Source organism: Euprymna scolopes, chromosome 21, assembly GCF_053919585.1.
Source record: "Euprymna scolopes isolate OS-2025 chromosome 21, ASM5391958v1, whole genome shotgun sequence".
In the NCBI taxonomy this organism is placed as follows: Eukaryota; Metazoa; Mollusca; class Cephalopoda; order Sepiida; family Sepiolidae; genus Euprymna; species Euprymna scolopes.
Window position 1 is genome coordinate 10628506 of NC_136502.1, and position 22952 is coordinate 10651457.

Genomic DNA, 22952 nt, shown 5'->3' on the forward strand with positions numbered 1-22952 from the left:
TTCAGTACCCTGGGACAGGAATGTGAGAGAGAATGAGAATGAGAAGTGGAGCAATTATGCTCCATTGGCCTTTGAGATAAGACGTATACACGGGTATAAAACACAAATAATCCCGGTCGTAGTGGGTACACTAGGAGTAGTATCAAGTCGTCTGGAAGGACACTTGAAAAAACTACAAATCCCCAATGTTTTAGGCGGCCTTCAGACCTCTGCAATTATAGGTACCACCAACATCCTTAAGAAAATGCTTGATCTTTGAAGCTCCTGGTTTGAAGCTGAGATTAAGGGAAATCTTCTGGAAATGAATCCCATCCCTTTCCAGAGAGATGTTGATAAACGAAATCAGAATTATTATTATTATTATTATTATTATTATTATTATTATTATTATTATTATTATTATTATTATTGTTATCACATACTTTAAGGTGTTGCAATTTTCTTTTCACTCATATACTGAACAAAATATCAAAGAAATTTATTTCACTTACCTGATATATAACCTCTGAAGCTGTGTGAAAATCTAATCCAGATGCAATTCCTTTTTGGACAATGTCCATGTTTTCTTTGTGAGTGCCACCTCTGGAATTAGTGCCTTGGGAACTTCTGGTTCTTTCTAAGCAATGATCCATGCTGCCAACTATGGGAACATCCTTACAAGAAGCAGCAAGGTAGGAAGGACACATTAGTTGTCTCTGTTCACATTTGGTCAAAAAATTTGTCTTACTTCTCTGCGAGTCCTTTCTTTGGTCATTGTATCTTATGTAACATATTGAAATAATAGCCGTGATGACCACAGACACAGTCACAGCTACAGATACGATGGCTATTAGAAAATCAAATTGTATGTTTTCCTCAGTTTCTTCTTTTGGTGGAACTGGTAAAATTGAAGTCTTATTGCTGATTGTTATGATCAAGATCACTGTGGTTGTTGCAGACAAAACGGGACTGCCACTGTCCCTGACAACAAACTCAAGTTCATATGTTTTTGCATCGTACTGAGTAACAACACGAGTGAAAGAGAGCAAGCCAGTATACTGATTGATCACAAACAACTGCTTGTCATTGCCTGACGTTATTTCATATTTGAGGAACGCATTTTCTCGGCTATCTCTATCCAACGCCCCAATAACTGTGATGTTGATCGTGTGGTGTGGATGGTAAACAACATTCATTGTGTACGGATTGATGCTGGGGAAAGTGAAATATGGAGCATTATCGTTTTCGTCTCGAACTTCAACATTGACATTTACGGTGTTATTGAGTGGGGGCGTTCCTTTATCTTTCACCAAGATCTGAAACTCGTAGATGTCTTGAAATTCATGGTCCAATGACATAACTGTTGTTATCAGTCCACTGTCTGAAATTTGGAAAGGTAGAAAATATTTGTTGTCTGAGATGAGCGAATAGGTTAGTTTCCCACCAGGCCCAAGATCAGGGTCAGTTGCATTGATGTAACCAATAGGAAACTTGGCCTTCTCATTTTCATTTATACTGAACTTGTAGATCTTTCTGGAGAATTGTGGCTGTACATCGCTAACATCCCTTACATGGATGGTAAATGTGCTTTCGCTATGAAGTCGGGGGGTTCCTTTGTCTTGGCATGTGATTGTAATATCATGATATTCATCAATCTCTCGGTCAAGTGGTTTCTTCAGAATTACTTTAAACCGTTTAATGCCGTAATTCTGTAACTCAAATTTATCATGGTACAATACACAGCTAACCTTACCATTTTGCCCGACATCATGATCAGTGACTCTAACATAAGCTATAAAACTGCCTACTTTAATGTTTTCCGGAAAGTTTAAAGATTCTGAAACAAAGTTCACATCGATTATCGGAGCGGTGTTCTGTTGATTGATCACATTAACTAGCACCAAAGCTATAGAGCTCAGTGAAGGAGTACCGCCATCTCTTGCTTCCACATACAACTTATTAGTTAACTCTTGCCCTAATGTAAACCTCTTATTCAGAAATATCTCTCCAGTCACTTTATTTAGTTTAAAGTGTGTCTTGGCAATATCCGAAGTTTTTGAACTGAAGTGATACGTTATCCTTCCGTATAATCCAGAATCTAAATCATTGGCAGAAATGATGATAATTGCAGATGTTTCACTTGGTTCGTTCTTTATAGAAACATTGTAAGCTTTTTGAGAAAATATCGGCATGTTATCATTAACATCTTTAACAGAAATATGTACATCCAACATACTTTGCATGGTTGGTGTGCCACCATCTTTGGCGACCACCTGAATCAAATAAGTATCTTTCTCTTCTCGGTCTAATTTCTCTTCCAAGTTAATAAAAAGCTTTGATGTTCCATCAATACTCTTTGAGATCCACAATATAAATGGTTCGTTTCTTTTCTTTATAAGCTCATATGTGATTTGAGAATTGCCATCCCCTACATCATTGTCGATAGCATTTGGTATCAAGATCTTTGTGCCCTTGCTGTCTTTTTCTGAAAACTCTATGCTGACCTGTGTCACGGGGAACCTTGGTTGGTTATCGTTGACATCTTCCAGCTTCACCTTGATTTGCAATACCTTGATGTATGAAGAGCCCTTCTGTACAGCCACTTCAACTATTTTAAAACATTCTTTGTTAAATATACACATCAATTCGGTGTCAACAGATTTAGCTGTGTAAAGTTTCCCAGTCGTTTCGGATACGGTAAACAGCTGGTTAGTTGTTATCTGTTTAAATCTTATCTGGTTGCGGTCTTGTGGCGTCACACTGTCCAGCAAATGTGAATCAGCCACAATGTCACCCACATAAGTGCCAGGCTTTCTGCCTTCTTTTACAGTATAGTTGAGGTCCACACACAGACACATTTGTTGGACCAGCAATATTATGAACAATGATATTAACATGTTCCTTGATAGATCTGTTACAATACAGGAATCTAACATCCATCCGGAGCAATGTCAGGTAGAATCTCCACTGCATCTGAAAAAAAATATATATATATGTACATACATATAAATAAATAATTTATTAAAAACAAATAAATAATTGAATACACCTAATAAATATTAGGATTTTTTAAATTTAATTTCTAATTTTAATTTTAATTTATTCTACTTATGTCCATCTTTCTTTTTGTAAGCTAATTCTTATCATTTGGATTAAAACAATTTGGACACAAATATTTAGGATTTGGTTTCTTGGAAATATACATGAACAAAAGGATCCAACGAACAACATAAGCTAATGAGTTTAAATCATATGCCCACTGGAAAAATGGTGGGATCCTTCTATCGATCCAGTAGATATCTCACTGCTGATGCAATTCTCTATCTATATAAGAGCCAGGTACGTCCAAGGATGGGGTACTATTGCCACATCTGGGCAGGAGATACTAGAAAGGATTTATCCTGCCTTGATAGAGTTCAAAATAGACTTTGTAGCCTCGTAGGAAATGTCCTTTTCTCTTCCCTGCAACCACTTTCTCACAGAAGAGATGTTGCAAGTTTGTCTCTGCTTTATCGTTATTTTCATGGCAAGTGCTCATCTGAGCTCCAATCTATGGTCCCCCCTCGCCAAACTTTCACAAGAAACACTCATCTAGCTGAAAACACTATCAATAATTTCTCCCACTCTTTATCTGTGCCTAAACCTAAACGTAGATTCCATGAACAAAGATTGTTTCTTAGAACTGCACGACTGTGGAATTGTCTTCCGTTTTCCTGCTTTCCAGCTGACTACAATGTGTTTGTCTTCAAGTCCAACGTAAACAAGTTCGTGATAAACCATTTGTCTTAAGTTAACAAATTTACCAAACTTCCATTACTAACGATTACTATATTGTCCAATTGCCTACTGTACACTTTTTAACCCTTATGCTCGAATGGCCTCTGGACCTTGATAAGCGATGATGCCTATGTAAAATTGTTTCAGTTTCACATTAGAGTAAAAACATGAAAAGATAGATTAGTATGTAAATTTAGTGGATTTAAAAAAAAAAAAAAGAAGAAAAAAAAACGGAACAGACATAATATGACTATAGTGATTGAGATTGCAACCTTGGTGCTATTTTTTACCTCAGTCCCCAAATTAGCAGCGTCTAGATCGTTCTTGTAATGACCTTTTCCCTGCTGATTGTGGAAGGATGCTGGTCCTGTGCAGTTGTAGGAGGTCCATCCTCCAAGGCAATGCCTTCTGTCTTTAAGAAGAGGTTAGTTTATTGCTAATCGCCTGTGAAGTGGAGAGTTTTGTAGTGAGAGTACATAAAAAATTCAGCATCTTGGTGTACCCAGAGAAACAGGGAACAAGGAGGTAATTCCAGAGCCTAACAGTATGAGAAAAGAAGCTACTAGAGGAGAAAGCCTTCTGCAATCTGTGAACCTCTACAGAAGAAGAGTGGGATTTTGCTGATTGTTAGGTTTATCGGGAGGGGGGGGGGCATTAATATGTATGCATGCCAGTGACATTCACCCAAGAAGGTTGAACAGGCTTCCCCTGAAGGAGGAAGTTTCATGGGAATATTAGGTTCACAAGTGGTCCCCAGATGTATGTATATCCCTGTCAAGGGAAATGATGGTGTTAGCTTTAACAGTTCTTGCAGTTTGGTGTCGACAGCCTCCTACATACAGTGCCTGGTATTCTCAAATCGTCACCCATCTGCTACTAACCAGATTCAGCATTGCTTAACTTTATTCATCTAATGAAAACTGGTGTGTCAACTTGGTAAAGGAGAGCACCAGTTCACTGGAGTACATTCCATTAAAGTACTTGTAAAAGAGGCATAAGGATGCAGCATTACGGTAATGGGACAGGGGCAGCAATTTGGTAGATAATAAGAGATTAGTGTTTGTTTTTCTAAGAGGGTGAGGTTAGTGATTGGTGCAGCAGGCCGGATGTGACAACATTACTCCATGCATAAATGGATGTTGGCTTTGTAGAGCTATAAGATACTGGCAGGTAAGAGAAGTTTTCTAGCATGGTAGATGGAATCCACTTTCATTGTAGCAGCCTTAATAATATCTTCTATCTACTTGTTCCAATTTATTTTATCTGTAAATGCTAGGCTGGGGAGCTTGATTGACAGGCTCTCGGGTATGGGTGCAATTTGCTATGGTTATAGGTGATTAAAATGGTTTATTATAATTGTTAAAGGAAAGAAGCTTTGTCTTAGTAGCATTAAATATTACCATCTATTTATAACCCCATTTCACTGGAGGTCATATTCTAAGGATTCAGCCATTACCTTAGATGTGTGTGTTGATTTTTCTCACGTGATTTCATCAGCAAATATACCTACCTTGGACAAAATTTCATCAGCGAAGTTGTTAATAAAAATCTTTACTTATACATAAAATGCACTTTATCTGTGGGTGTGTGAGTTCGTTACCTATGGACTCTGAAATGGGGCTGGACTGATTTTTATGAAATTTCACACAAATGTACTTTATGGATCTGGGAATGTTTTGAGATAGGTTTTGTATTGAAATGCTCCTGATAAGCATCGAAAAAAAATTCAATTAAAGAAGGACAGTTCAATTTTAACCAGAGTTAACACCCTTATACAGCCTAACAATACAAGTGCATTTGAGAAGTTTATCACTACACAAACTACACAACCAGAAGGGTTGCGTGTATAAAACCAATAGTAAATACTTTGATAAGACAGGGATGTGTTTGAAATAAGAGTTCTGTTTATACCACAACGGAACCATTATACATAGTTTTTCCATTTAAAACTTTAATTCAATCTACTACATAAAAATAATTTTATAAAATCAACTGAGTGACGACATGGAAAAAATGTATTGTGGAATAAGTCACTGCAGGAAAGAATGTGAAGCTTCTTCCTGGTACATTACGGTGGATCCCTGACTAGAGCAAGCAATCAATCAATTTGATTGAAAAATGGGCGATTTCATTGATTTCAATAACAATAAAAGCTTTGGAAGTGTGGAACATTCATTGATCCTCATTAATCCAAGGCAATGTTAGGTCTCCCTGCTAGTCAGGAATAATAGTAATCCAATAATCTACCTCTAGGGCACATCCGCATTAATAAGATGTTTAAATGTAAAACCATAAAAGACAACCTAGATCTTTCGTTCTTGGCCTTTGGGACAAGATCAAAGTGTAGCATCTGTTCTTCAGATGCTGCACTTCTATTTCTTGTTCTCTTTCGGTGGAGGAGAAATCCTTCACGACTGAGACAATTTTTATTTTTGTACCTTTTCTCCACGTTAAAAAACGACCCTGGTGTCTAACTCTGTCCCGCGGGGAGGCATAGTAAATAGGTACAATTATATAAATGCAACTTTGTCTGTGTGTGCGTGTGTTTGTGTGTGTTCGTTCCTTATAGACTCGGAAACGGCTGAACAGATTTTCTTTAAAATTTACAGAACTTTAGTGTATAAGTCTGGGAGTAATCTTAGTTAAGTTTTGTTTCAGAATACTCTCGATAATTACCGATAATCGATAATCGAAACCGTTATTTTAATTTATCTATCATCGGTAAAGCCATTTTTTCCATGTCGTCACTTAGCAACAATGATAGAACAATGGGCCGTGAAAATTCTACTGTGGGTAAGTTGATAGCATGTTTATTTTTTTTTTTAATTTTGCATGACGTGGTCTGTAGGTTCAAACTCCGGGCATAAATTTCTTAATTTTCTTTCATAAACTGCAAAGAATTTTATAAGACTTGAAAATTTACATGTTTTTTTTTTGTTTTTTTTATTTTTTTGCAAGACGTGGTCTGTAGGTTCAAACCCCAGACGTAAAATTCTTAATGTTTTTTTTGTTAACTGGAAAGAATTTTATATGAAATAATTTTATAAAAGAAACAGTAGGTTCTATATAGTGCAATGTAGAATAACATATTTCAGACTAAGTTACTGCATGGAGGCATGTGAAGCTTCCTCCCAGGCGATTATTGATGACAGTAAAAATCTGGGAGGGTGAAACATTTGTTGATCATCATTCAATCCTCGGCTTGGGTTTCCTTGCTAGTATTAAATAATCATCCAGTCAGGTTTTTGCTAAGGATACCCTGATTATATTAAATATCCATTCAGTAACATATAAATACAGTTTTACCCCCATGAGGCGTGTCTGATATTATTTCTGATGAGTTTCCAATCACCACCCACTTTATTTTTGCTCACATTCACCTCAAAGAAGACATATCACCATTTTGACAGAAGGATTTACTATTTCAGACCATGCTTAGGGAAGATGAACAAGATATTGGTTTACATTACATTTAAACTTCTGCATATCAATACAATGAGGAAAACAGGCAGCAGGAAGGGAATTTCAAAGTCTAGCTGTTTGAGGGAAGAAACTATTAGAGTAGAAAGCTTTCTGGCATTTAGGGACTTCAACAGTGAAGGGGTATAATTTTGTTGCTAAGCAGGTTTGTCAGGGGTATGTTTGTTAGGGGCATAAGGGTAATGAGTTCATCAGAGCACATTCCATTAAAATACTTGTAAAACAGACACAGGAATGCAACATTGCAGTGACGGGACAGGGGTTGGGATTTAGTTGACAAAACGGGATATTAGTGTAGAGTTGAGTGTAATAAGTAAAGAAAAAAGCGTCCACGTGTGTGTGCATTATGTGGCTATACGACTTACCTTCAAGTGGGATCTGAGAGAGAGAGAGAGAGAGAGATTACAGATGGCAGTCGTCGCTTTATAAGGTGTAATCTTGTGGAATCGCACAAGATCACACCGCCCACTGCACACATATGTAAATGGAATGGAGTCAGTTTGTTAATAAAATGCCTGTTGGCAGAGGTGACAGCACAAAAAGGCATGCTAGAAGTTGAGAGAGAAAGCTGTGAGTGACGAAGTTGACAGTGACGAATTCTAGCTAAACTTTTTGTTTCTTTTATTTATTTATTTTTTTATTTATTTATTTATTTTTTTTTTTTTGCTGTTTACCCGCCCATTTAACTGCAATTAGATTGGAGACTCTTATTTGGACCCTATCCAAGAAGAGAGACTAGTGGTAGATTCACCGGCCCAGATGTGGCAACAACACTCCATGCATGGACGAATGTTAGTTTTGTAGAGGTACATGATACTCTCAGGTGTGAGTAGTCTTCTAGCACAATAGAGGAAACTCACATTCTTTGTAGTAGCCTTCACAATGTCCTCAATGTTCCAGTTCATATTGCCTGTGAATGTTAAGCAGGGAAGTTTGAAGGAAGAATTCTCAGGTACAGTGTTATTTGTCATAGCTATCGGTGGTTGGGAAGGCTTCTTGTAATTGTTAAAGGAGAGCAGCTTAGTCTTACTAGCATTAAATGTTACCAGCCTCATTCCACTATGGTCTGGGGGTCATTTTCTAAGGGTGCTGCTATTATCTTAGATTTATGTACATCTGTTCTTTCCTCATGCATGTTATAGAGTGCTGTATCATCAGCAAATATACCCATCTCGGACACAATATTATCAGGGAGGTCGTTGAAGAATATCAGAAATAATAGTGATCTTAGGATCAACCCTTGAGGCACTCCTGCATTAATGTTATGCTGTTTGGATGTACGTCTAGCTACACTGAAGTGCTGTGATACAAGGAAGCAGTAAGTTTGTGGATGAAGGTGCTTCAATTTTTAGTCTACCTTAATTTTGAAATATTGTTATGATATTATTTGCTGTTATTGCATTTTTAAATAGCATGTGTCAAAATTTGGGCTTAATTGGGTTATTAGTTTACAAATTACAGTTATTTAAGTAAAGATATTGTTATAAATGTTACAAACAATGGAAGAATCTAAATTTCATATGTTGATAAAACATTGCATTCTGATGAGGGAAAATACTGTTCAAGTAAAGGAATGGCTTATTAAACTTTAGTCCGATTCTGCTCCGTTGGAAAACAATATTTAGGAAGTATGCTGACTTTAAATATGCAGGTATACAGATAAAAATTATAGTGAATGCTCAGATTGCCTATTTTTTTTATTGCATTTTCACCCCTAACAAGGAACAGTGCACTGTGATGTATGGGTCTATTATCTGGGACATAATTTGCAGGGATACTATGTATGGAGTTGAGCAGCAAAATGTCTGTTTATGTTACACTTGAACTTCTGCATGTCAGTGCAATCAGCAAAGCAAGAACCCGGAAGGGAATTCCAAAGTCTAGCAGCCCTAGGAATCTAGAAGACATTAAGAAAATTATTTTGGCCGATCATAAATTGAAGTTGCATGAAATAGTAGTTAAAGATATGAGAAGGCAGTGTATACACTGATATTAGTCAAAGAGAAAGCAATGTTCAAAGTGGATGCCATGTTTTCTCATAGTTGTTCATCATCAGCAGCAGCAGCATCATCATCAGCAACAACAACGATTCAGAGTGTTGTTTGCTGCTGTTCCAACACAATAAAAAGAAATTTGGGCGTTCGTTGTGTTTGGATAAGCAGCGACATCAGAAGGGGGCAGCTGGGTCTGTTTGAGCAGACTTCTTCTCCCAATGTGTGGTGAATGTGTGAAATCAGCTGCTGGAAGAAATGGTGTCTGCAGAGTCACTTAATACCTTCAAAGCCAGACTAGACAAACACTAGAGGAATCACCCACTTCACTTTGACTACAAATCTAAAGATGATGTGTATTGAGAGACTGTAATCTCGGGTGTATAGGCTTGTGTTCCTTCTCACTGTATATTGTATTGTATTGCCTTTGAGAAAGGAAAAACTATCAATAGCAATCATTAACTAGCATTATACATACATGCGAAGGAAAAATGTAAAAAAAAAAAAACGAACACAAATGAAGAAAAATAGTACTCTTCACTAAGACACTGTTCAACAAGTTGATCGTAATAATGGCAAACATACATGAAAACCAATGTTGAGAGACAGGACCTGAAATCAGTCATGAGGGACCGGATATCTAGCGTGACCATGTGACCTCCATCATCTCGACTACAGTCAAAAGATGATGATGACATGAATATTGCTCTCACACCTACTCTATTCTCCAGATCATTCCCCAAGAGCTACTGACTGTTTGCTGATCCCAAAAGAATAGTCCAAGAAAAGAGATGTTATGCTAAAGAGGGAGTGATATCAGGCATATTCTGAGGTCAAACATAAATCGTTCTACAAAAGCGGCATCAGATTGTTAGAGAAGTGTTGAAAGTGGGACATTATATATATATATATATATATATATATATATATATATATATATATATGAGGAATAAAAGTTATGTATAACCTTATTATATTAACAGTACAATAAGGAAAAGTTAAGGAGAAAATTAAGAAAAAAAAAACCTGTAGGCCATGGCATTTCAAAGTTAAATGCTTCTTATCAGAAGAAGAGAAGCACCAGAATTATACAAAATGCAAATACAGAAAAAACTAGCTTAATAAAATTTTACATTATATATATATATATATATATATATATATATATATATATATATATATATATGGCGATTAAGCTACACTGAATATTCGGCGTTTCATCCACTCTAGGATTCGTCAGGCTTATGCGTGCATAAGCCTGAGGAGTCCTAGAGTGGATGAAACGCCGAATATTCAGTGTAGCTTAATCGCCATATATATTTTATAAATTACTAACTAGCTCTACCTACGTATTGAGCACTTTTGAAGTAAATACTTAAAGTTTACGCATAAATCTATACTTTCGTATATTAATTTTATGTGAGTAAATGAAGTAGTTATACATATATATATATATATATACATTTTTTTTTTCCTTTTTTCCTTTTCCTCACCCCGTTTTCCATCTTATTTTAGTCTTTTGAATTTACGCGATGGTTCACTTCTTTATATATATATATATATATATATATATATATATATATATATATATATATATATATATATATATATATATATATATATATATGAACAAATGATTAATAAATAAATATTTATAATATATTTTAAGTTCACCATTTTGATTACCATATACATATTCAGTAAGATGATTGATAATTTATAATTAAAATTAAAAATTAAAAATCTGTTGCATAAGGAAGAACAAACAAAATCAATAAATTGTAAATTTTATGATATAGTTTTTTGAAACAAAATCTCTTCATCAACAAAAATATTGGGTGGGTTTTTTTTAAAGACACCAAAAATAAAAAATGCTAGGTTTATTTTTGGTGTCTTTAACCCCCGCCCCAATATATTTGATGATGAGGTGACTTTGTTTCAAAAAACTATATCATAAAATTATTGTCAAAGACTCACTGTCTATCACAATAAAAACATCGTTTCCGAAATGATCGTACAATTTATTGATTTTTTTTGTTCTTCCTTATGAAACAGATTTTTAATTTTTAATTTTAATTACAAATTATTAATCATCTTACTCAATAGCAAAATAGCTCTAGGGCATATATGCCTATTGAGCTTATTATGTATGTACATTACAACGAGCACTGTTTTCTTTAATTTTATTTTAATTGTATTAATGAATTTACTAATACTTTAAAATATACTCTTCTCTTTAGACTCTTGTTCTAATCCCCTATATATATATATATATATATATATATATATATATATATATATATATATATATATATATATATATTTTACATAGGCATCACCACATTATCAAGGCCACTCAAGGATAAGGATTAAAGAGTGTACAGTAGAAATTGGACAATATAGTAATCATTAGTAATGAAAATTTGGTAAATTTGATAACTTATATGGAACGGCTCATCAAGAACTTATTTACTTTAGACTTGAACACAACCATATTGTAGTCAGCCGGAAAGCAGGAAAACGGAAGACAATTCCACAGGCGTGCAGTTCTAAGAAAGAATCTTTGTTCATGGAATCTACGTTTAGGTTTAGGCACAGATAAAGAGTGGGGGAAATTATTGATAGTGTTTACAGCTAGACGAGTGTTTCTTGTGAAAGTTTAGCGAGGGGGGACCATAGATTGAAGCTCAGTCGAACACTTTCCATGAAAATAACGATACATCAGAGACAAACTCGCAACATCTCTTCTGTGAGATAGAGGTTGCAAGGAGGAGAAAAGGACATCTCCTACGAGGCTACGAAGTCTATTTTGAACTCTATCAAGGCAGGACAAGTCCTTTCTAGCAGCTCCTGCCCAGATATATAATCTATTTATTTGTTTTTGATATTTTTGAACAAATTCAATTATTTACATAAAAGAGCATTTTTACTTTGATGCTAGTTTGAAATAATTTTCCCTTTATTTATCTGATGCCCCCATTATCTATCACGTTTTGTCTAGCTCAGTTTCTGCATCAATTGGTTAGTCGCAGAGTTACCTCCCTTCCACTTGGTTATTCAAACGTCACCATTTTCACCTTTTGACATATGTTTAGGATTTTGTTTTGTCTGCAACTTTTCTACTGTTTCACATGTCGCTCGCTTAACGAAAGCTGAAACGGGACTTTGCATTTAGATTTACTTTTAGTTTTACTAAATTCCAAACAACCAGTCGCGTTCCTGTGCATAAAACATTCTTTTGACATATCCAGATGTTCGAGTTTATATCGTCATGGGATATCTCGACAAAATCGAACAAACAATACACCGCCACTTCATCGTTCTTGTACGCGGGTTAGGAAAAAAAAAAAAAATCAAGTTTACTTTTATTTACTTGATTTTCATTTTGTATGCGTGGGTAGATGAACTAAGGTAGGAAACGAGTACATACGGTTTAACAACACTTTTTCGCTAATTTTTAAAATATGAAATGAAAAACGAACGCCAGAGAGAAGGAAAAGAAAGAATAATCACATTTTCCCCTGATCGACGTACGATAGGGTCATTGTTCTTGGCTAAGTACCGACCATATGGTCTCACAAAAATAGTGGTTCTTTGATACAATAGGGGCACGTGAGACAATCCATGCCTTTCGTTTTATCTTGTTTTAGAGCGCAAACGAACCATGATACTTGACTTTTATGCTTAAAACTTTATTTAAAAGTTACGTCCTTTTCCTTTAGAAGGATCACGCTCAAGTCAAACATATTTCAATCCATTTATTACTCATTAAAAAGTGTCCGGTATGTGCGTACTTCATAAATGTCCGCTGGGCGCTGCTCGAAAGTGATTTGGAAGACTTTAAACTGTCGATTAGAAAGTAATGTCTGGACAGTCAAATATTGTTTCATTTGGGTTCACACAAACCAAACGAGAACATCAATTTCTGCATGCGCACCCACCTCACCATCACCACCTCACCTGTCGTATAAAAAACAAAAATAGTAATTTATGTACTATTTGTTTATTAATTTTAAACAAATAACGTTATTGCACTGTTATTTATTTTATGTTATTATATATCTCTTACATCATCTTTCCTCTAGCTAATTTATTGTTCATCAAATACAGACTCTCTCTCTCTCTCTCTCTCTCTCTCTCTCTCTCTCTCTCTCTCTCTCGAAATGCACGTGAAACTTTGTTTCCTGTTTCGATACATCAGTTTCCATATGTTCAGTTTTACCCACAGGAAACTAAAATGAAATTTTAAAAAAAGAAGAAGAAAAAAAAAGTGCTGACTGCTCATCTCGCGGCTTAATATTCGCAAACCGAAAATGTATGCTCGGCGGAAAATTAAAGCTTGAAATTCCCTCATCACGTAGTGACACTTCAACAAACGTTCTAACATACGGACATTTAAAACCGGACAGATACGCTATATTCTTATTTCGAACTATAAAATAAAGACAAAATAAGATTTAAAAAATTCATTATTGTCAAAATCTGTCAAAACTTTAAGAAACAAAACGGAAAGAAAGCAAACCATATAAAACTAATTCTTTTTCTTTCCTTTTATATTTGTTTAGCTTGTGTTACCTTTCTTTCTAATCCTCATAACATATTTAAACAAAAAAAAAAAACGTGTTAAATACATATATAATAAATAAAAACTAACTTTTTGTTACAAAAATTTTTATGTAAAAAAAAGCACTTCATATATTTTATTATCATTTTCTTTGCAATATTTAAAAAATACATCATATTTTTGAAAGTTAACATTTACACTAACAATTTGCACAACCAAATTAACAGGTATGGAAATAAAATTTAATAAATCTACCTATTTTGACCGGCTGTTCATTTAAGATGTTGGTTAATGGTTCGGTATACAAAAATCAACGATTAAAAATATTTACATGATAATATTCAATAAAAAAAAAAAACGTTTATAAATTTATTTTATCTTTCTTAATTCTTAGAACAAAAATGTTTAATCACTTTTCGAAAATTAAGTGCTCCTAAAATAAAAGAGAGGATCAAAATATGTTAAGAAAAATAAAATACGTTCAAACTTAATCACACATTTCCAATGAACTAAAATTTATTTATGTCACAAGTGAAAAATTAACCAATATAAAAGACGTGATTTTTAGAGGAATAAACAAATGTTCCAAAAACAGATATAATTTAAAAGAAAAAATATTTTGGAGCTAAAATTTATTACAAACATAAATGATGACTAAATTGAAAAATTTGATCATATCTATAAGTTATAAAATTACTTTACTTTTCTGCCACTATTGAAGTAAACAGTATCTTTCTTTTGGCTTTCTTGGTTCAGTGATTATTTTAAGAGAAAAACATGTTAGTGTATATATTCAAGAAACTGTGAAAAATATTCATGTTTCTTTTTTCTGAACAATAAGCTTTCTAAACAACAATTTAAATTTTAAAATAGAAGCGATAGAACTTATTTAATGTTGTCAAGTTTATTCATGCACCTGTAGCTAATATAAAGTTTTTTGTTGCTTTTTTTTTTAATAATTTTAATTCAGTCCTTTTCTGTTTATTTTTTTTATTAAAGTTTCAAAACTAAAACCTAAAAAAAAAAAAAAAAAAACAATTAAAATAAAAGAATCTAAAGACGTTTTACCAAACTTTTTTCTGGACCTAACAAATATAAAAAAAAAAAAATCATTTTTTTTATCTGCAAAATAAATGTGCATGATTTTATTATTTTTTTTAATTTAATTTGTTATAAATTACTAAATTTTATAATTTTAGGTCCATCTGGTGTTATAAAACATAAAATTACTTTTTTAATAGTATTATCAAGAAAAATGTTGCATCTAATCAAAATTTTGCTGCAAAAATATATTTGCATGTCATTTTTTTTAAACTAATAATTAATGTTGATTTGGCATTAAAAACATTTCAAACTTTAATTAAGCAAGTAGAAAGTGGATTTTGGGTTTACTTTCGACAGCGACGTAACTCTTGCTTCCCTTATTTTGTCCTTTAGTCCTCACATTCCATGAATAATGTTTCTTACAAAGAGGGAAGAACTGCTGCTTTCTGGGTCAGAATTTATTCCACCTAACACTTATCCTTGGCAAAGTTTGTGACATTTAAATAGTATTGTTTTAGCTTCCTACATCAAGTAGCTTCGTACCTTGTCTGGAGCGATTTCCATTAAAAAAATTGGAAAATGAAAATTAACTTTTATTTCTCAAAGTTAAGCACCTAACTTCACAGAGGGAAATGTCAAAATAATAAATAAAATTATATACACTTTTAAAATATTAACTTAGCAAAATAATATAAATTTAAAGCATTCAACATTAAAAGTCTTATTCAAGATCTTAATGAAGTTTTTCACTGTCATTTTGATAGGAGTGTTTTTTTTATCTAAAGCAAAAAAAAAAACAAACAAAAAACTTTTCAATTTCATATAGCAGGTTCTTAAAAGGGATTATTCAAAGATAGAGAAAAGGCCTCCACCCCATTCCACCCTTCAAAAGTTTTAAGAGCGAAGAAATTTATGTTTAAAGAGAAAATGCACATATTGAAAAAACTGGCCAAAATTAGGAAATGATATAAAATAAGAAAAAAAATTTAAAAAAAAAACGCAGAAAAAGTTATAAAAAGTAAAAAGTGAAATGCTTGCCCACCCCAACCTGCATTAATTGAATGTCTAAAGTTAAACAGATGCTTCCGAAATGAGAAAAACATCAATAACTAACTTACCTGTGTTGTTAAATCCACGACAATCCATCCTGAGATGAGATGTATATATATCCAGATGTAGACACTTGTATTGATGCTGCTGCAGCTGATGTTGTTAGCAGCAGCAGTGATGAAGAGGAGGAAAGTGATGAGGAGTGAAAGTGAAGATACAGCATCCTCTCTCTTTCTCTTTCTCTCTCTCTTTCTCTCTCAACTTTCCAATATATATATTTTTTGTTAGAAAAAAAATTCTCAAAATTTATTAAATATTTTCCAAGTTTTCTATTACTAGTCACGTCTTGATGTGAGTTTAGCTTCAATGGAGTTCACGTGACAGCAAGTGTCTTCAATGCACCAGCAATATCTTCCGTATTCAGATTGATTCCAAAAATAATGTTGCCATCTGGGTGATCTAAATACTTTCCAGAATTTACAGTTTTTAAGTCTTTGCGGAAGACACTTCAGGACTTTTTATATATATATATATATATATATATATATATATATATATATATATATATATATATATATATATACACACACACAGTGCCTAGCCTTTCCGGATGGTCACCCATCTGGTAGTGGCCAAGCTCATTGTTGCTTAACTTTAGTTATCTGACGAGAACTGGTTTGTCAACGTGACGTGCCGAGTTGTAGAAATTTCCAGATTGGCATCTGGAGGTGCATTAATTCACTGAGAGAGATGCACTCCCAGTCTTTGTTAAAACATGCATCCAGGAGAAGGAAAACTCTGATGTAAAAAGCTGCAATCTACTGTATGCTCGGTCTTGTGGCAATCATTTGCACCAACAAAGATTAGCAGTAATACCAAAAACTGTGGTTGGTTCTACACAAAGCCTTCACCATTATAAAACAAATCATCAGTGTGAATTTCCGAACAACTTAGTTGTTGTGGCGGAACCTCATACATCGAAATTTATGGGAGAGTCCATTATATATATCATTAGATCGTTCTGGATGCTCTTTCCGTTATTTGGTCAGGCTGTCACACATAACATTTTCATCATCAAACATGTAGACTGCAACGACGTATCTTATTTTAAGTGCATCCAAGCATCTCAATAAGAGACTCTGTCTGGCAGTCAGACTGTTATGCTTAAGTTTGAAATAGCATTTCCATTAGTCTGTCATGCTTAAGTTTGAAATACAATTTTTAGATGTATCCATATATCTGTAGGAGCCACTGTTCATCCATACTTTAGTCCTGTTGGTTTATCATGCTTAAGTTTGAAATAGAATTTCCATTGGTCTGTCATGCTTAAGTTTGAAATAGTATTTTCATTACTGTTTAGTAAGTGCAGATTAGACGCGAGTTAAAATACTTGTTCTTATTTTTGTTTGTTTATGCTTTGTTTTGTTTTGTTGTTTTTGTTTTGTTTTGCAGTTCCAGATATAAAGTCAAGATAGTTTTCCATTCCTGGCATTTGTTTTTAAATTCAATATCTGGTCTGACAATCAATCAAAGTCAGTCAATAATTAGGAATGCTGTCTTAATGTTCATTATATGTGGCTCGGCAAGATTGGGTAATCCTTTTGTGCCTCAAGACTCCAAAGAACTTGATCTGGTTGATTATCCATAAGCGAATCTGATCTGTGCCCATCGTATGTGTGTGTATTTGAAACATAGACTTTTGCGAGTTTCAGTGAATCACCCTTCCTAGCTAGTCATGTCTTTTCTTGTCTTTGCTTTTCGACTAATTTACTGTTTTCACTTATTCAGACTAATGAATAACCAAGATATGATACTGAAAAGTCATATTTTCTTTGATAAATGTAAATTTAAGTTAAATCTATTAGTCTTCTATCTAATAATGCATATTAAGATTTCATATACTTGTCTGACTTTTAACTAAAAGTAGGAAAAATATATTATTAGTAGTAGTAGTACGCTTTTTATTATACTATTATTATTATTAGTAGTAGTAGTAGTACACTTTTTATTATACTATTATTAGTAGTAGAAGTAGTACGCTTTCAAGAAAATTTCTATTATTGTACGAGTTTTTTCAAGTATAACTAATACAAAAGTAATTAAGTTTGAAGGAAACAATATGAAACATGGATAATCTGTACAATATCCTTTTGAACATATTTTAATCAGTTATTCTATTCCAAATTCTGATAAAAGAATATATATATATATATATATATATGTTCATATGATAGCTTTATATGTACATAAACACATAAATCACACACAAAACCATTGAATTTCAATGAAGCTGTTGATAATACTTGATGAAAAGGGCAGGATATTACTTTATTTAATTTAGATGAACAAAATCACCATAAGTCACTACAATAAATCTACTGTTTCAGTCAAAAAGACATCGTTAGGTAACAATAAAGTCTTCCTCGGCGCCAGTCTTTTAATATATATATATATATATATATATATATATATATATATATATATATATATATATATATACAGAGAGAGAGAGAGAGAGAGAGAGAGAGAGAGAGAGAGAGAGAGAGAGAGAGAGAAATAATAAATAAAAAGGAACAAACCGAGTTATGTGTTCATCAACGTTTCGCCTTTATTTCGCGACTTCCTCTGGATGAATGAGATGAAGAAAACAAAAACACCAGTATAAATATTTTAAAATGTTTCATGTGCAAAGTGTGACGCTGTTCTATTTCAGAAACGGGAAAAAACATTCGAAATTCAAAAAAGGAGGGGAGCTTACGTTGTTAAAGAGAGGGAGATTTTTAATAACGTCATATAGTCGTTAATATGTTTTTAAAAGATATGAACGCAGTTAATATTCTTTCTGGAAAAATATGTCTGTTAAAATTCAAATATATGTGTGTAACAGAAATGGAATGATTGTGTTTTTATTACGTAATTTATTGATTGAGATTATATGTATTAATTATTACAGGGAGTGTTTCTATGGGGTGAGAAGGTTAACCTGTGTCTACAATTAAATTATGTTCTTTTAATAAAAGTTTACTTATTAATGGCGCTACATTATAGAAACTTCCATGTTGTTTAATTGTGCTTGAATTTGCAATAAGCGCTGATTCAAGAAGTCTCCGGTACGGTTTATTTGAAATAAATTTAACTATTTTTGCATGTTTGAAGTTAAAGGTGTGATTATGCTGCAATGAATGAGAGAATAATGCACTTAGAGAATTGATATTTTTTATATCTCTTTTATGTTCACTGAGCCTTTTTTCTAACTTACACTGGGTTTCACCAACGTATATATGATGGCAATTTCGGTAAGGAATGATGTATATGCCTGCATTGGAAACTGGTTTGTTTTGGAGATGTTTTGTAGTTTTTAATATTTGTTTTATAGTTTGTGATGTGGTTTGTATGATTGGAATTCCTAGTTTGTTTAGTGTTTTGCAAATTATTGTATTATTGGTGTGTGTAGATAAAGGAAGGTATCTGTTTATGAGAGAAAGGTCTGATGTATATGATTTTTAATTATTTCTGCGTTCATATCTTTTAAAAACATATTAACGACTATATGACGTTATTAAAAATCTCTCTCTCTTTAACAACGCAAGTTCCCCCCCCCTTTTTTGAATTTCCAACGTCTTTTTCCGTTTCTGAAATAGAACAGCGTCACACTTTGCACATGAAACATTTTAAAATATTTGTACTGGTGTTTTTGTTTTCTTCATCTCATTCATCTAGAAGAAGTCTCGAATTACGAGACGTTGATGAACACATAACTCGGTTTGTTTCTATCTTTTATTTCTCTATTTTGTCGGAATACTAGTTCCATTATTCTCATCATATATATATATATATATATATATATATATATATATATATATATATATATATATATATATATATATATATATATTATTTACAAGTGTAGATGTATACATTTAATATTATTTTCTAAATTTTTTATTTCTTTACTTTTTTCTAATAGGTATTTCTTTATTTGACTCCTTTTCCGTTTCTACCCTTCCCCCTTACCACAACTTTTCTATTTTTTATTCTCATCTCTTTTGCCAGTCCCCATTTTTTTCACCACCTTTTTTTCATTTCATTTCTAACCTTAATGTTCCAAAGTCGGTTTTATTTGTATACTTTCATATTTTTATAATTCGGGCTTTTCTCCTCTCCTGATGAGAAGCATTTAGCTTCAAAATGTCATTGTTTAAAAACGTTCTTTTTCTACTTTCGTCTCATTTTAATCCTAATTGATCTGATGATTTAATAAAGTTCTATATAACTATTATTCCTCATCTTTATATATATATATATATATATATATATATATATATATATATATATATATATATATATATATATATATATAAAATGAAGCTCAACATCTGTGTGTGTGTGTCTGTCTGTACAAGAATAGGCTCCTATATGGTTTACTATTATACTAAACTGATCTCATACAATGATAGAATAGGTATCAAGGACCAAAAATGGGTATGATAATTCGCTCTCACCACCACCAACAACAGGGGCAGGGCCCAGGGGGGAAAACCCCATGCACACTCACACTGGTTTACATAGAGCTTCCAAATTTGTCAGGATAACCCACCATAGGAAGGGGAAAGTTTTTACGGTTACACTGCTCATCTCCACCAACAAGAGTGGGGCCCCAGGGAGGAGTCACTTATAACTGAAAACCTTGTGCATGCTCACGCTGTTTGATTTACACTCATAGAGTTACCAAATATGGCAGGATGACCCACCATTGAGTTGAGGGAGAGTTTAACAAGTTATGCCGCTTGCTCTCACCAATGGGTCGGGGGCCCCAGGATTGTCACTTACATATGGGAACCCTATGCACGCTCACACCATTTGATGCAGAGTTAGCGAACTTGCTATGATAACCCCCACCATAGGAAGGGGGTGGTTTTACGAGTTACATTGCTCACTACACAAACGGAGGTAGGGCCCTATGGGAGGAGTCACTTATAATTGGAACCTTAATTAGTGTTCATACCTTTGTGGCAATAAAGATTCCCACTACTGCCCCCTTATGTTCATTTGAGGGAGTTGCTTTGGTTTGGATCCCCAAAAGTTTTAAGCTATCTCTTTACACCCGCACCCCCTTTTCATAACCTTTCATACTTTCATAGATCAGAGTCCATTTTTGAAGACTCTTTTTTAACCCAGTCAATAACGGATAATTCTGATAGTATATAAATATATATATATATATATATATATATATATATATATATATATATATATATATATATATATATATTATTATTATTATTATTATTATTATTATTATTATTATTATTAAAGGAGTAATATATTAATGTATTTATTTTAAAACTTTTTAAGAAATCCAATGACAAAAATGAAAAATATCTATCCTTAACACGATATGAAAAGATAAAAGATTGTTGGCAGATAGTTGAAAACAGAATAATCTCTTCCTCTTCCAAAAACTGTTAACTTTAAAAAGAATTTTCCAACTATTTTTTAACAAAACAAGGAATTTTATATAAAAAGGCTAAAAATTTTAGCCTTATCTCTAAAAACTAAATGTCTATTTGGTTGCACAAAATAATAGATTTATTTCAAACAAACCAACTCATGTTTTCTAAGATTGTGAATTGATGTTTATCGTTCACTGTCTACGTTGCGTGACAATTGAAGCGTCTGATCCATCATCTGCGAAAGTATCATAATAAAAACAAGATAAATTTCTTTAGACATTAGAAAAAAGAATCGGTTCACAAAGTTACCAAAGTATTTTGAATTGTTGAAAATTGGCACTAGAAGAATCATACACAATTCTACAAAAATCTACACAGAATAAAACTGATAAAGGTCAAAAGTAAAATACTTTAACATCTCTTCAAATAAAAACCAATAAAAATGCGTATATAAAAAAAGATGCCAAGATTATTGTGAAGAACTCAGCTATGCTTTGAATTGAAATTTCTGCGAAGACAATCGTTAGAGTTTTGCACAGGAATTGACTGCAAGGTAAAAAATAATGAAAAACTGAATTCAATTGAAGAGACATCTCCAAAGCCAAACTGAGAACTTGAATGCCTACTAGACACTGTCCTCGAGTGTCTAAGGTCCCTCTGTACAGGGGTTTGTCAGAACAATCTGGCATGAGGATACTTTTTCCATAGAAGTAAACCCTGACCAAATATTCAAAATCACATAGTATTCGCTGCCCAAATAAGATCTCCTCGTTATGGCCAACCCATATAAGCTTTTACGAGGAATGGTGCACCTTCTCCAAGTGATGTTACCTCAAGTAACAGCACGAAACTGGATACTCCACCAGATTAGATAAATTCTTGTCCTGGAATTCAGTAAGACCAAGAGACCAAAATAAAAGATATAATACAATATATGAAAATGGTTAATTGGGGAGAAGAAAATTATGTTCTCAACTTCTTTATTAACTCAGTGTTTGAGAAATAAAGAACTTAAGTGGAACACTCGAATACCTATGTATCGCATATAGAGTTCAAGTGTTAGCCCCAGGTTGTGGGCCCCTTGATTTCTGAGAACTTCGACTGAAGTAAAATAAAACAAAAAATAATCTATAGAAAGACGATGCATGTTGGAAAATTATTATTTATTCAGATAAAACTAGAGCTGTTTGTCTATATAAACCCCAATTGCCATAATTAAACAGTGTGGCAGAGGTATAATGCTTGGCGATGCTTCATTGTGTCTGAAACTAAAAAACCTTTTGAGAATGAAAAGAATGGAAAGCAAAGAATACAAGACAACTTTGAAAGGAAAACTGAAACAGCGAACGACAAATCTTTTTCTTGGTTATCATTTTTCCTTCCTACATGAATGATATGAAGTGTGCAACACATACGTGAAAATATGTCCCCAGGAGTTCATTATTAATGTTATTGTCTGGCCTGCTCAAAGCCTTGCCTTGAACCTAATAGAAAACCTTATAGAACTGAACACTTGGTTCATTCCTAAGACCTTAAAATCTGAAGAGCTTGAAAGATTATCAAAATAAGGTTGCAGTTCCGCAGGAGACATGTCTATAACTTATTGAAAACAAC

At 33.3% G+C, this 22952-nt stretch overlaps 1 protein-coding gene across 1 annotated transcript in view; it reads right to left on the bottom strand.

Moving 5' to 3' along the window:
- The window catches only part of LOC145243052 (protocadherin Fat 4-like), a 139792-nt gene extending 123707 nt beyond the window's left edge, over window positions 1-16085 (bottom strand). The window contains 2 exon segments of the mRNA XM_080106158.1: window positions 492-2952; window positions 15954-16085. Coding sequence (XP_079962284.1) covers window positions 492-2915 — 2424 coding nt within the window. The 5' untranslated portion in view covers window positions 2916-2952; window positions 15954-16085.
- Window positions 16086-22952: the final 6867 nt, after the last annotated feature.